This window comes from Nerophis lumbriciformis, linkage group LG24 (genome assembly GCF_033978685.3).
Source record: "Nerophis lumbriciformis linkage group LG24, RoL_Nlum_v2.1, whole genome shotgun sequence".
Taxonomy (NCBI): domain Eukaryota; kingdom Metazoa; phylum Chordata; class Actinopteri; order Syngnathiformes; family Syngnathidae; genus Nerophis; species Nerophis lumbriciformis.
This window is the reverse complement of record NC_084571.2, coordinates 6,565,001-6,580,000: the sequence shown is the minus strand read 5'-3', so window position 1 is coordinate 6,580,000 and position 15,000 is coordinate 6,565,001. Positions and strand designations below refer to the sequence as shown.

General features: G+C 41.1%; 2 protein-coding genes across 6 annotated transcripts in view; one reads left to right on the top strand and one right to left on the bottom strand.

Moving 5' to 3' along the window:
• Positions 1-15,000, top strand: part of hoatz (HOATZ cilia and flagella associated protein) — a 144,528-nt gene that overhangs the window by 41,798 nt on the left and 87,730 nt on the right. The window contains exon 2 of one of the 5 annotated variants that reach the window (XM_061981432.1): positions 9,035-9,729. The exons of the other annotated variants lie outside the window; for them this stretch is intronic. The gene's annotated coding sequence lies outside the window, so the exon portion shown is untranslated. Of the gene's footprint in view, positions 1-9,034; positions 9,730-15,000 lie in introns of those variants that run through there. 5 annotated transcript variants of the gene reach the window in all.
• gsg1l (gsg1-like) overlaps positions 1,302-15,000 on the bottom strand; it is a 48,962-nt gene continuing 35,263 nt past the window's right edge. The window contains exons 4-5 of the mRNA XM_061981430.1: positions 12,062-12,173; positions 1,302-3,837 (exon numbers count right to left, since the gene is read on the bottom strand). Coding sequence (XP_061837414.1) covers positions 3,507-3,837; positions 12,062-12,173 — 443 coding nt within the window. The 3' untranslated portion in view covers positions 1,302-3,506. The remainder of the gene's footprint in view (positions 3,838-12,061; positions 12,174-15,000) is intronic.

Sequence of the window (15,000 nt, the reverse complement as noted above, 5' to 3'; positions counted from 1 at the left end):
CAAAACCTATGTACCTTTCAGCATTAATGGTGCCTTCACAGATGTGTAAGTTACCCATGCCTTGGGCACTAATGCACCCCCATACCATCACAGATGTTGGCTTTTGAACTTTGCGTCGATAACAGTCTGGATGGTTCGCTTCCCCTTTGGTCCGGATGACACGATGTCGAATATTTCCAAAAACAATTTGAAATGTGGACTCGTCAGGCCACAGAACACTTTTCCACTTTGCATGAGTCCATCTTAGATGATCTCGGGCCCAGAGAAGCCGGCGGCGTTTCTGGATGTTGTTGATAAATGGCTTTCGCTTTGCATAGTAGAGCTTTAACTTGCACTTACAGATGTAGCGACCAACTGTATTTAGTGACAGTGGTTTTCTGAAGTGTTCCTGAGCCCATGTGGTGATATCCTTTAGAGATTGATGTCAGTTTTTGATACAGTGCCGTCTGAGGGATCGAAGGTCACGGTCCTTCAATGTTGGTTTCCCGCCATGCCGCTTACGTGGAGTGATTTCTCCAGATTCTCTGAACCTTTTGATGATATTATGGACCGTAGATGTTGAAATCCCTAAATTTCTTGCAATTGCACTTTGAGAAACGTTGTTCTTAAACTGTTTGACTATTTGCTCACGCAGTTGTGGACAAAGGGGTGTACCTCGCTCCATCCTTTCTTGTGAAAGACTGAGCATTTTTTGGGAAGCTGTTTTTATACCCAATCATGGCACCCACCTGTTCCCAATTTGCCTGTTCATCTGTGGGATGTTCCAAATAAGTGTTTGATGAGCATTCCTCAACTTTATCAGTATTTATTGCCACCTTTCCCAACTTCTTTGTCACGTGTTGCTGGCATCAAATTCTAAAGTTAATGATTATTTGCAAAAAAAAAGAAGTTTATCAGTTTGAACATCAAATATGTTGTCTTTGTAGCATATTCAACTGAATATGGGTTGAAAATGATTTGCAAATCATTGTATTCCGTTTATATTTACATCTAACACAATTTCCCAACTCATATGGAAACGGGGTTTGTACAATGTAAATAGTCATGAGAGTAGAGAAAACGTATTGAAATGAGAAGGTGTCCAAACTTTTGGCCTGTACTATACATTTATATTTATGTATCTATATCCATCCATTTCCTACCGATTCCTAGTACAAAGCCGCGTTGCAGCTGATTAGCTAACCCAAGAAGACTAACTCAAGAAGACCTTCGCCTCACTGGCACTATAGGAAGAAGGAAAATCATGCAAAAATACCAGTACAATATGCTGTTATTGTGATGTTTATTCATGTGCATATTCATTCAAATAGATAAACACCACACCACATATAGTTTAACACCAAAAAGCTTGCTCTTGAACTCTTTAGTTCTTACATGTTGCAACAATGACAGCTTAATGACAATAAAACTCACAAATATCGCAGAACCCTGACTGGAAGAAAGTGCGCGCTAACGTTTGACAGCACTAACTTCAGAGTAAATATCTGTATTGTAATGCTATTGTTTGTGTTTCAACAGTGTCCAAGGATTGGTACAAATACTGTACAAAACACAAGCTGCGTAAGAATAGTTGGTTTTCGCAGAACACAACTGTGCTTTAAAGTGTTCACATTCAGTATCAATGAAAGGCCTGTAAATAAAGTTGATTCAAAGTGCTTCGTGTAGCATTTTGTCCTAATGAACAACATGAGATAATTAACACTGATTTATGAGTCACAGGAGGTGAACAAACTGTCAGGAAAAGCTGAAAGGGGTAGGGTCTGCTTCTTTTTTTACTCCTTTTCAGACATGTTAAACCGGGGGTCTTCAAAGTGCAGCCGGGGGCCATTTGTGGCCTGCAGCTAATTTTTTTTACGGCACGCAGCGCATTCTAAAAATACTATTTAAAAAATAAATAAAGGGTAGAAGAAAAGAGCAAACAGGTGAAATATTATATAAATTATATAAATATAAAGAGAAAAATTTGCAAAATTGGCTCTAATAACAGAAAGCTGCCATGCAGGCTGTTTTTTTTTCTTTAAAGCTGTCATTGCTCAAAAAATTACGAATCAAACGTAATGTTGTTATGAATTATTGACCCTATTCAAGGCTCCAATTAATTCACATCAAATATTCCACCTTGAAATATTTTTTGGGGGAAAATGTTGCATATTTTGTGTGTTTGACATATCGAAAACTAAGTTTTCTTTGACAAAATGGGCAGAAAACAAACAAAAATAATAAAAAATATAAGAATTTGTACTTGACAAATACATCTGAAGTTGATAAGATTTAAATGCTGAAAGAAAAAAGCATGTTTGACTTATTTTTAACACTTTCGTTAGTGGGGCCCTTTTGGATTCCCAATCATTTTTGTGGAATTTATAAAAAAAACAACTCATTACTCAAAAAAATATAATGAATTAAACCAATGTTGTTATGAATTATTGACCTATTCAAGGCTCCAATTACCTCACATCGAATATTACACTTTGAAATATTTGGGGGTGAAAATGTTGCATATTTTGTGTGTTTGCCATATAAAAAAAACCAAAGTATTATTTGACCAAAAAATTTAAATACATAAAAAAATAATAAAAGTGACGCATCGATTTGAAGCTGATCTAGTGATTTAAGTGTTCAAAAAAATTATTTTTAACACTTTCATAAGTGGGGCCTTTTTGGATCGCCAGGATCTTTAGTGTGATTTATTTTTTTAACTGCCTTTGCAAAAAAAAAAAAAAAATAATTTAAAAAAAATTAATCAAGATCAGTGTTTTGAAACATTAATCCATTCAAGGCTCCAATTACTTCACATCAAATATTCCTCTTTGAAATTTTTTTTTGTGGAAAATATTGCATATTTTGTGTTTTTGCCATAAAAAAAGATTTTCTACAACAAAAAGGGCATAAATCATATTTTTTGCAAAGTTGATCTAGAGATAGAAGCGTTGAATATGAAAAAAAAAAAAAAAATAACAAATCACTTATTTGTCACAATTTTGTGGGGGTTCCCGGGACCAAACTTGAGGGGAGCCCTCAAGGTTAGAAACGATGTATAAATTGGTTTGGTTTTTAAAATGAAAACTATGAAAATGGCCCCCGCATGTTTTAATGTCTCAGTGTGCGGCCCTCAATGGAAAAAACTGAAGCACCCCCGTGGTAAATTGTAAAAGTGTAAACAAGCGATGCAATTTAATGTCACCTGCTAGCTTCTCTTCCTGTTACACACTACGTAACGTTCAGGGCACTGGTTTCTGCTTATTCAATGGACGGACGTCACCGAGTTACATTCAAATACTACTTGTAGCATCTTGAAAACGCTAACTTTCACAAACAGACCAAAAGTTGCGTCATATACGTTGTGTTGTTGTCATCATACTGTGTATTATTAGTCATATATAAACAAAGAGAGTCTTCATGTTTCACTAACTTTCTCTCTTATCAAGTCTGTTTGAGCTGATAAAACACATAAAGCACATTCGCATCTGAGCTCAGAACCGTGTCAGGGTTCTGTCCCAGGAGTCTCAGCACTGCTCCTCCCCCAGTGAGTCCGTGTTCTCGCCCAAGTCTATGGAGGCCGCTCTCATCTTCCCCTGACCAGGCCCTGGTCCAGAGTCGGGACCGGGACCGGCCATGCCCCCGTGGCCGGCGTAGACGTCCAGGGCGCCGGAGATGGACTGCAGGGAGCGGTCCCGGAAGTAGTGGAAGGCCTCCTGGTCCAGGAAGTTCTGTTCCTCGCGGAGGCCCTGCTCGAACAGTTTGCGCTTGTGGCGGAACTCGATTACAGTTTTGGTGTAGGAGTTGAGCGTGGTGACGGAGGCGGCCATGCAGCACGTGAAGGAACCCCATGCCATGCTGCTCGGAAGAAGACATTAACGTTACCAGAACATTCTAACCAACATCACAACTGCTGATGGTTGTTCACCAACTGTAACATTTAAAGGGGAACATTATCACCAGACCTATGTAAGCGTCAATATATACCTTGAAGTTGCAGAAAAAAGACCATATATTTTTTTAACCGATTTCCGAACTCTAAATGGGTGAATTTTGGCGAATTAAACGCCTTTCTAATATTCGCTTTCGGAGCGCGGGAAGCAATCCGCCATTTTCTCAAACACCGAGTCAAATCAGCTCTGTTATTTTCCGTTTTTTTCGACTGTTTTCCGTACTTTGGAGACATCATGCCTCGTCGGTGTGTTGTCAAAGGGTGTAACAACACGAACAGGGACGGATTCAAGTTGCACCAGTGGCCCAAAGATGCAAAAGTGGCAAGAAATTGGACGTTTGTTCCGCACACTTTACCGACGAAAGCTATGCTACGACAGAGATGGCAAGAATGTGTGGATATCCTGCGACACTCAAAGCAGATGCATTTCCAACGATAAAGTCAAAGAAATCTGCCGCCAGACCCCCATTGAATCTGCCGGAGTGTGTGAGCAATTCAGGGACAAAGGACCTCGGTAGCACGGCAAGCAATGGCGGCAGTTTGTTCCCGCAGACGAGCGAGCTAAACCCCCTGGATGTCTTGGCTCACACCGTCCCTTATGCCACCGAAGATGATCAAGAGAAGAATATCGACCCTAGCTTCCCTGGCCTGCTGACATCAACTCCAAAACTGGACAGATCAGCTTTCAGGAAAAGAGCGCGGATGAGGGTATGTCTACAGAATATAATAATTGATGAAAATTGGGCTGTCTGCACTCTCAAAGTGCATGTTGCCAAATGTGTTTCATATGCTGTAAACCTAGTTCATAGTTGTTAGCTTCCGTTAATGCCAAACAAACACATACCAATCGTTGGTTAGAAGGCGATCGCCGAATTCGTCCTCGCTTTCTCCCGTGTCGCTGGCTGTCGTGTCGTTTTCGTCGGTTTCGCTTGCATACGGTTCAAACCGATATGGCTCAATAGCTTCAGTTTCTTCTTCAATTTCGTTTTCGCTACCTGCCTCCACACTACAACCATCCGTTTCAATACATGCGTAATCTGTTGAATCGCTTAAGCCGCTGAAATCCGAGTCTGAATCCGAGCTAATGTCGCTATAGCTTGCTGATCTATGCACCATGTTTGTTTGAGTTGGCTTCACTATGTGACGTCACAGGAAAATGGACGGGTGTATATAACGATGGTTAAAATCAGGCACTTTGAAGCTTTTTTTAGGGATATTGCGTGATGGGTAACATTTTGAAAAAAACTTCGAAAAATAAAATAAGCCACTGGGAACTGATTTTTAATGGTTTTAACCCTTCTGAAATTGTGATAATGTTCCCCTTTAAGGAAACATGGGAGAATGGAGATAGATTTGGTGGCCCAATCACTGGATGCACAAGGAACCAGCCTCTGGTGCAGGGGATTGTGGGAGTCTGCTTTGGAAGAACTACAATGATGACCTCATGGTTCAATCACTCAAAATGTATTTGCAGTAGGGCTGGGCGATATGGCTGAAAACTGTATCATCATATAAGTGTTTTATATCGGTCAGATTATCGAATGAATGGCGATTCTTATTTGTAACATATAACACTTATTTTTTGGCGGCCCTCCAGGGGGCAGTCGCAGCCCAATGATGCTCTAAAGCAGGGGTGTCAAACTCATTTTAGCTCAAAGGCCGCATGAAGGAAAATCTATTCCCATGCGGGCTGGACTGGTAAAATAAGGGCATAATAACTTTTAAAAAAAAAGACAACTTCAGATTATTTTCTTTGTCTCACTGTGGCCAAATATAGAACAAGTACATTCTGAAAATGTACATACTACAAATAATAATTTTGGCGAAACACTTGACGTAAGTTGAAAACTCTGAAGAAAAAAATTGGTGCAGTTTCAAAAACACCATGAAGAACACAATTAACTTAGACTTTGTCTCAGTGTCTTTACAAAGCCATTAAACTTTAAGCACTTCCTGTTTGGCATGTAGAGATGTCCGATAATATCGGACTGCCGATATTATCGGCCGATAAATGCTTTAAAATGTAATATCGGAAATTATCGGTATCGGTTTCAAAAAGTAAAATGTATGACTTTTTAAAACGCCACTGTGTACACGGACGTAGGGAGACACAAGTGAATGCAAGGCGTACTTGGTCAACAGCCATACAGGTCACACTGAGGGTGGCCGTATAAACAACTTTAACACTGTTAGAAATATGCGCCACACTGTGAACCCACACCAAACAAGAATGACAAACACATTTCGAGAGAACATCCGCACCGTAACACAACATAAACACAACAGAACTAATACCCAGAACCCCTTGCAGCACTAACTCTTCCGGGACGCTACAATATACACCCCCCCCCCCCCCCCCAACCCGGCCCACCTCAACCTCCTCATGCCTTTGCGTGCCGGCCCAATCACATAATATCTACGGCTTTTCACACACACAAGTGAATGCCATGCATACTTGGTCAACAGCCATACAGGTCACACTGAGGGTGGCCGTATAAACAACATTAACACTGTTACAAATATGCGCCACACTGTGAACCCACACCAAACAAGAATGACAAACATATTTTGGGAGAACATCCGCACCGTAACACAACATAAACACAACAGAACAAATACCCAGAACCCCTTGCAGCACTAACTCTTCCGGAACGCTACAATATACACCTCCCGCTACCCCCCCCCCCCACCCACCTCAACCCCGCCCACCTCAACCTCCTCATTCTCTCAGGGAGAGCATGTCCCAAATTCCAAGCTGCTGTTTTAAGGCATGTTAAAAAAAATAATGCACTTTGTGACTTCAATAATAAATATGGTTTGTGCCATGTTGGCATTTTTTCCCATAACTTGAGTTGATTTATTTTGGAAAACCTTGTTACATTGTTTAATGCATTCAGCGGGGCATCACAACAAAATTAGGCATAATAATGTGTTAATTCCACGACTGTATATATCGGTATCGGTTGATATCGGAATCGGTAATTAAGAGTTGGACAATATCGGATATCGGCAAAAAAGCCATTATCGGACATCTCTAGTTGGCAGTTTATTAAAAATGTTTGGAAAATCAACCGATTGTTTCCACAAACCGCTGCATTGGTGAAATCCGCACACTGCCACAACACATTCATTTATCATCATTCAAATATTACAATTATAATTAAACATGGTGTTAGTTATCAAAACGACAACATAGCTTTGTGATGTGGCATTTGTGAACAGAGCCTGCCGGGACTTAAGACCTTGTTTTAATTCTTCCACCTTCTGTAGCCTTGGTTCCGTGTCCATATTCTCGTCTTTGTCTTTCTTAGACGTTTCATAGTGCCTTCTTAGATTATATTATTTCATTACAGCCACACTTTGTCCACACAGAAAACACACAGGTTTGCCTTTTACCTCCGTGAACATGTACTCTGCCTCCCACCTGGCTTAAAACTCCGTTCTCACCGTCCACCTTCCTTTTAGCCATTATTGGGGAGGGGGGTTGCTGAAAGTTGACGTCTGCCCTGAATGCTGATGAATAATGAAGTCGAGGCCCACTTGAGGCGCTGCAGTGAGTTCGCGGGCTACCGTTGCATTGTGGGTAATGTAGTATTGGTGCGTGCAAAACAGCAGCAGACGGCTGTGGTCTGCGGGCCGGTTCTAATACTAATCAAATATCATCCCGGGGGCTATAGATAATTAATTTACTTAACACCTACAGTCGCGATCAAAAGTTTACATAGACTTGTAAAGAACATAATGTCATGGCTGTCTTGAGTTTCCAATACGTTCAACAACTCTTATTCTTTTGTGATAGAGTGATTGGAGCACATACTTGTTGGTCACAAAAAACATTCATGAAGTTTGGTTCTTTTATGAATTTATTATGGGTCTACTGAAAATGTGACCAAATCTGCTGGGTCAAAAGTATACATACAGCAATGTTAACATTTGGTTACATGTCCCTTGGCAAGTTTCACTGCAATAAGGCGCTTTTGGTAGCCATCCACAAGCTTCTGGTTGAATTTTTGACCACTCCTCTTGACAAAATTGGTGCAGTTCAGCTAAATGTGTTGGTTTTCTGACATGGACTTGTTTCTTCAGCATTGTCCACACGTTTAAGTCAGGACTTTGGGAAGGCCATTCTAAAACCTTAATTCTAGCCTGATTTAGCCATTCCTTTACCACTTTTGAAAAATTTGGAGGTAATCCTCCTTTTTCATTGTCCCATTTAAAGCACCAGTTCCATTGGCAGCAAAACAGGCCCAGAGCATAATAATAATAATAATAATGGATTAGATTTTATATCACGCTTTTCTATTATTAGATACTCAAAGCGCTCACAGAGTAGTGGGAACCCATCATTCATTCACACCTGGTGGTGGTAAGCTACATTTGTAGCCACAGCTGCCCTGGGGTAGACTGATGGAAGCGAGGCTGCCAGTTTGCGCCTACGGCCCCTCCGACCACCACCATGCTTGACGGTAGGCCTGGTGTTCCTGGGATTAAAGGCCTCACCTTTTCTCCTCCAAACATATTGCTGGGTATTGTGGCCAAACAGCTCAATTTTTGTTTCATCTGACCACAGAACTTTCCTCCAGAAGGTCTTATCTTTGTCCATGTGATGTCAGATGAAACAAAAATTGAGCTGTTTGGCCACAATACCCAGCAATATGTTTGGAGGAGAAAAGGTGATGCCTTTAATCCCAGGAGCACCATGCCCACCGTCAAGCATGGTGGTGGTAGTATTGTGCTCTGGGCCTGTTTTGCTGCCAATTGAACTGGTGCTTTAAATGGGACAATGAAAAAGGAGGATTACCTCCAAATTCTTCAGGACAACCTTGTCTACTTCTCCCTCCTCTGCGGGAGCACTTGGAGGAGCCGTTGACAGCGCGCTCGGACACGCCCCTGCTCGCGCTGAGCGCAGCACGCCCACGCAGCACGCCCACGCAGCGACAAGCCTGCACACCTGGGACTGATGAGGGCGAGATGTATAAGAGACCAGTGAACCAAGGATCGATGCGGGAACTTAGTTACCTCTTTGTGTACCGTAAGCCTTATGCGCTCTTACTGTGTTGTTTTTCCCTCCGTGATTCTGACGTCAATGTTGCTCTACCGCAGTGCCTTCCCGAGTCTTCCCTCCTCGAGATCTCCCGTTGTTTCCCCGGTGTTTTGGACTGCCTTCTTCGTTTCCCGACTCCTCACTCGCCCCTGGACTCTGACGTCTTTCTCTGCCCCACGGACCCCTCGCTGATCTTGGACCCCTTTTGCCTTGCCCTCTTTGGACTTGTCTGCCTTTTCTCATCAACACTTGGTAACACACTTCAGATATCTACACACATAGTCTTACACCACACACACTCTTGTATTTTAGTCACACACTCCATTTCTATAGTTTAGTTGTATTGTTTATTATTATATATCTTTATTATATATAATAAATTATTGTATATACTGCCCCCTGGTGTCTGAGCCGTCACCTCCCCTCAGTAAACACAACAAACCTAAAATCATCAGCCCGGAGGTTGGGTCTTGGGCGCAGTTGGGTGTTCCAACAGGACAATGACCCCAAACACACGTCAAAAGTGGTAATGGAATGGCTAAATCAGGCTAGAATGAAGGTTTTAGAATGGCCTTCCCAAAGTCCTGGACAATGCTGAAGAAACAAGTCCATGTTAGAAAACCAACACATTTAGCTGAACTGCACCAATTTTGTCAAGAGGAGTGGTCAAAAATTCAACCAGAAGCTTGTGGATGGCTATCAAAAGCGCCTTATTGCAGTGAAACTTGCCAAAGGACATGTAACCAAATATTAACATTGCTGTATGTATACTTTTGACCCAGCAGATTTGTAGTAGACCCATAATAAATTAATAAAAAACAAACTTCATGAATGTTTTTGTGACCAACAAGTATGTGCTCCAATCACTCTATCACAAAAAAAAAAGAGTTGTAGAAATGTTATGTTCTTTACAAGTGTATGTCAACTTTTGACCTCGACTGTATGCTCTAAAGGATGAGCGTGGCTAAGGTGGTCGGGTATTACTGATTACTAGCGCCTTAGTCTGACTACGGTCCGTTTACAAAAAAAACAAAAACATTTTTACTTTCTCTTGTCACTCCATGCAAAGAATCAACCGCGAGACAACAAGATGGCGCAACCAAAAGATAGTTTGTACTGTTACCTGATTGGCTGTTTGCGTGTCACTCCCACTGATCAGTGATCACTTCCTGCGTTGCTCTCGTGCCTTTGCTCATGCAACCAACCTTGCTTCGTAACTTCCGCTTTCTTCCGACTAAGAAGAATAAAGCATGTATCGAACGTCTGCTATTTTTATTGCTATCGATTACGTGTCTACTGCGATGTATATCGATATTATTCTAATGCCCAGCCCTACACAACACATTTGATAAGGATTATATGTAGTTTTACATGCAGAAAATAAATGTGAAATGTATTAAAAATGAATTAAATTATTTAATCAACATTTCTTTTAACTTTATCGAACACTCTTGGGGGCAAAAATATATAGATCAAACGTTTTATCGAACGCATTTTGTATTGATATTGATTGTGTCCTGTTGTGATATACAGTATATTGCTATTGTTGTAGTGCCCGGCCCTAAATTCTATAGCCCTTAAAGGCCTACTGAAACCCACTACTACCGACCACGCAGTCTGATAGTTTATATATCAATGATGAAATCTTAACATTGCAACACATGCCAATACGGCCGGGTTAGCTTACTAAAGTGAAATTTTAAATTTTGCGCGAAATATCGCGCAAAACGTCTCGGTATGATGACGCCGGCGCGTGACGTCATGGATTATAGAGGACATTTTGTGACAGCATGGTGGCAAGCTATTAAGTCGTCTGTTTTCATCGCAAAATTCCACAGTATTCTGGACATCTGTGTTGGTGAATCTTTTGCAATTTGTTCAATGAACAATGGAGACAGCAAAGAAGAAAGCTGTAGGTGGGAAGCGGTGTATTGCGGCCGGCATGCAGCAACACAAACACAGCCGGTGTTTCATTGTTTACATTCCCGGAAGATGACAGTCAAGCTTTACCATTGGCCTGTGGAGAACTGGGACAACAGAGACTCTTACCAGGAGGACTTTGAGTTGGATACGCAGACGCGGTACCGTGAGTACGCAGCTTCCAAACATTTGATCGCTTGCCCGTACGTGCGTGCCGCTATGTGCATGTCACGTACGTAACTTTGGGGACTTTGGGGAAATATTTGTGCTGTATGAACTTTGGGGAGGTGAACGGTACTTTGGGCTGTGGGATTGAGTGTGTTGTGTTTGAGTTGAATTGGCGGGTTATATGGACGGGAGGGGGGGGGGGGGGGGTGTTTGTTATGCGGGATTAATTTGTGGCATATTAAATATAAGCCTGGTTGTGTTGTGGCTAATAGAGTATATATATATGTCTTGTGTTTATTTACTGTTTTAGTCATTCCCAGCTGAATATCAGGTCCCACCCGCCTCTCACAGCATCTTCCCTATCTGAATCGCTCCCACTGCCCTCTAGTCCTTCACTCTCACTTTCCTCATCCACGAATCTTTCATCCTCGCTCAAATTAATGGGGAAATCGTTGCTTTCTTTGTCCGAATCGCTCTCGCTGCTGGTGGCCATGATTGTAAACAATGTGCGGATGTGAGGAGCTCCACAACCTGTGACGTCACGCGCATATCGTCTGCTACTTCCGGTACAGGCAAGGCTTTTTTATCAGCGACCAAAAGTTGCGAACTTTATCGTCGATGTTCTCTACTAAATCCTTTCAGCATAAATATGGCAATATTGCGAATTGATCAAGTATGACACATAGAATGGACCTGCTATCCCCGTTTAAATAAGAAAATCGCATTTCAGTAGGCCTTTAAAAACAAGTGTCTCGAAGGGCTTCACAAACTCATGACACCCCCTGATCCACACCGACATCCGGGCAAGGACAAACTCAAAGAAAGAAACCTTGAGAAGGGGCCGCAGATGTAGGGACCCCACTTCCAGACTGCAATGAATGTCGAGTTGGTGTAATTATGGAATTCGTACATTATGTGGGAGTCCAGTCCATCGGTAAAGCCAACAGATAGTCATGGGGGGTAAATAAATAGGAGGATGATGTGTGTGGAGAACGTACCAGAACGACCAACCATAGTCCCAGCTGTGAGGCCTCCAGTCTTCAGGACCCAGACTGACTGTGATCTGAAACACTTGTGTGTACATCATGTGGGCCACCATACCTAGAAGACCTGACACACACACACACACACACACACACACATTAGTTCCAGCTAAAGCTCCACATGTTCTACAATGTTAGGTTCCACCATTGTCTCCCCAGAGGAAGCATCCCTCAGGTATGAGCAGAAGCCCATCTTCCTGAGCAGAGTTCCTGTCAGGCCTCACTTAGAAGCCATCACTAATGAACGAGAGCAGCAGTAATGATGCTAATTAGTCATCACACAGCAAGCATCATCCATCAATTACACGGGCGGATATAATCGCTCTGCATCTCGCACTCTATCGAACCTCGCCATCATGTGACCCGGTGTGTGTGTGTGTGTGTGTGTGTGTGTGGCGGTAAATACCATGTGTTCCTAGATTTATAGCGCGCCATAAAGTGAGCATCATTCCTCCTCCAACCTTGACACCGCGTCCTTTTGGATTTCCACTAAATGTGTACATGTGTGTTACATCACGCGCTTGGGAAGGTCAGCGCACACTGTAAAAAAATAAATATAAACAAGCAAAAAATGTTGAATTAACTTAACTCAGTCAATTCATTTTGTTGCTTTGACTGAGTTGAGTTGAGTCAACTTATAGTGTACTACTAGTGTTGTCCCGATACCAAAATGTATTTTGATACTTTTCTAAATAAAGGGGACCGCAAAAAATTGCATTATTGGCTTTATTTTAACAAAAAGTCTTACGGTACATTGAACATATGTTTCTTATTGCAAGTTTGTCCTTAAATAAAATAGTGAACATACAAGACAACTTGTCTTTTATTAGTAGGTAAGCAAACAAAGACTCCTAATTAAGCTGCTGACATATGCAGTAACATATTGTGTCATTTTCCATTCAATTATTTTGTCAATATTATTAAGGACAAGTGGTAGAAAATTAATTATTAATCTACTTGTTCATTTACTGTTAATATCTGCTTACTTTCTCTTTTAACATGTTCTATCTACACTTCTGTTAAAAGGTAATAATCACTTATTCTTCTGTTGTTTGATACTTTGCATTAGTTTTGGATGATACCACAAATTTAGGTATCGATCCAATACCAAGTAGTTACATGACCATACATTGGTCATATTCATGTGGTTACATGTTACTTCCGATTAAATGTAGCTGAGCTACAGGGGAAGCTATCCCCAGAGAATTGTAGCAAGCTACACGGCAAAAGTATAGCTAGCTACATCAAAGCTACATTTAACAGCATTTCTATCTGTGGGCCCACATGTATAATATCAATGTTAATGTAAATGAGAGTGTAGGATCACTGAAGTTGCGACTGCCTGTTTGTACATTGATCTTACATCGTTGATGTCGTTCACAACAACACAAGCAGATGAGATGTGTTGTGCGGGTACGGAGTGTTCTTGCTAGCTTTAGCTTTAGCTACCTCGTTGAGTCGCTTTTTCAAGTGGTCTTCTCAACGTTTAGTTTAGGACGTGTTTCTGGGATGAATGACACATTATTTTCCCAAACAAATGTTCCTGCTCCTCACAATGACAACATTTCACTCACATTTATGTCAATTTCCTTGATATTATTTTGCGTTTATCTGCAGATTCTGTTTTATTGGCCACTAGAGATGCGCGGATAGGCAATTATTTCATCCGCAACCGCATCACAAAAGTCGTCAACCATCCGCCATCCACCCGAACCAACATTTTATCAAAACAACACCCGCCCGCACCCGCCCGTTGTTATATATCTAATATAGACGATGCAAGGCATTAGTGAGGTTATAAAGCTTTTGCCTGTTAAAGAAAGGAGACTGATCCAATGCAGCAGAGACATTCAATGCGTGCTACGCATCTCTTGGCCACGCATTCGAGGCTAAGAGATATTAATGCGTGATAATATTATTTATCATTATTATAATATTATTGTCATTGCCAGTGTTGACTATTGTTGCCAATGCCCTCAGATCAGGAGTGCGTTCCTCACACTTTGTGTGCGCAGTTTCAGCAAGCCGAACGAGGCTTTTAAGAAGTTAAAAAAATGTTTTAGAAAGACTAGACCTATATTTTCATTAGGTAAAAAAAAAATTCTGAATTTATTTCAATGAATATTAACTTGTTAACGTTATAATGCTCAAATAGGGACGAGGGCGGGGTGCACAGTGAAGCAGTGAACAATTTCTCGACAAAGATGAACCTTTATTGATTGATCTGCAGCCATGACAAAATATCAAACAATCTCCATTGTCAACGACAGGCAGGAAAATAAAGATGAACACATAGCCTATGTTGTAGGCATAGGCATATAGGCTCATACGTTTTTAAGTTGAAATAAAAAAAAATAAAAAAAATGTGCCTCATAAGCCTTAGGCTGTCAATTACGCGCACAAACTTAAATTATACAATAACATATGTATGTCATCTCTATTTAAACAAAAATAAATAAAATAAATAATAATAATAAATTACCTGCAACTTATTGGCCAAGGCAAATAGCTGAAGGGGGGAAATCAAACCCATCGGACTGCACTTTATCATCAAACTTGAATTATAATGAAAATAGACGGTCGCGACAAACAAAGCAGGCTACATAGCCTTACATTGTCGCCAATCGGAGATGCACTTCACTTGAAAGCGAGGCCAAATAATTATTCACACATAGTAGTATATCTCGAATAGAAAAAACCCACAATAAACAACGCAATTGCCTTAATTCCTTTGCATTGTAGTGCGCCCAAACAACACGTAACCATCAAAATTATTTAGCTGACCGAACTCAATATAGGTTAGACATGGGCTTATTTGGTATAGCCTATAGGTAACGTAGACTAATTCGTTTAACATATCCAACCGTATGTCTACTTACTTTTTTTTTTGTTAG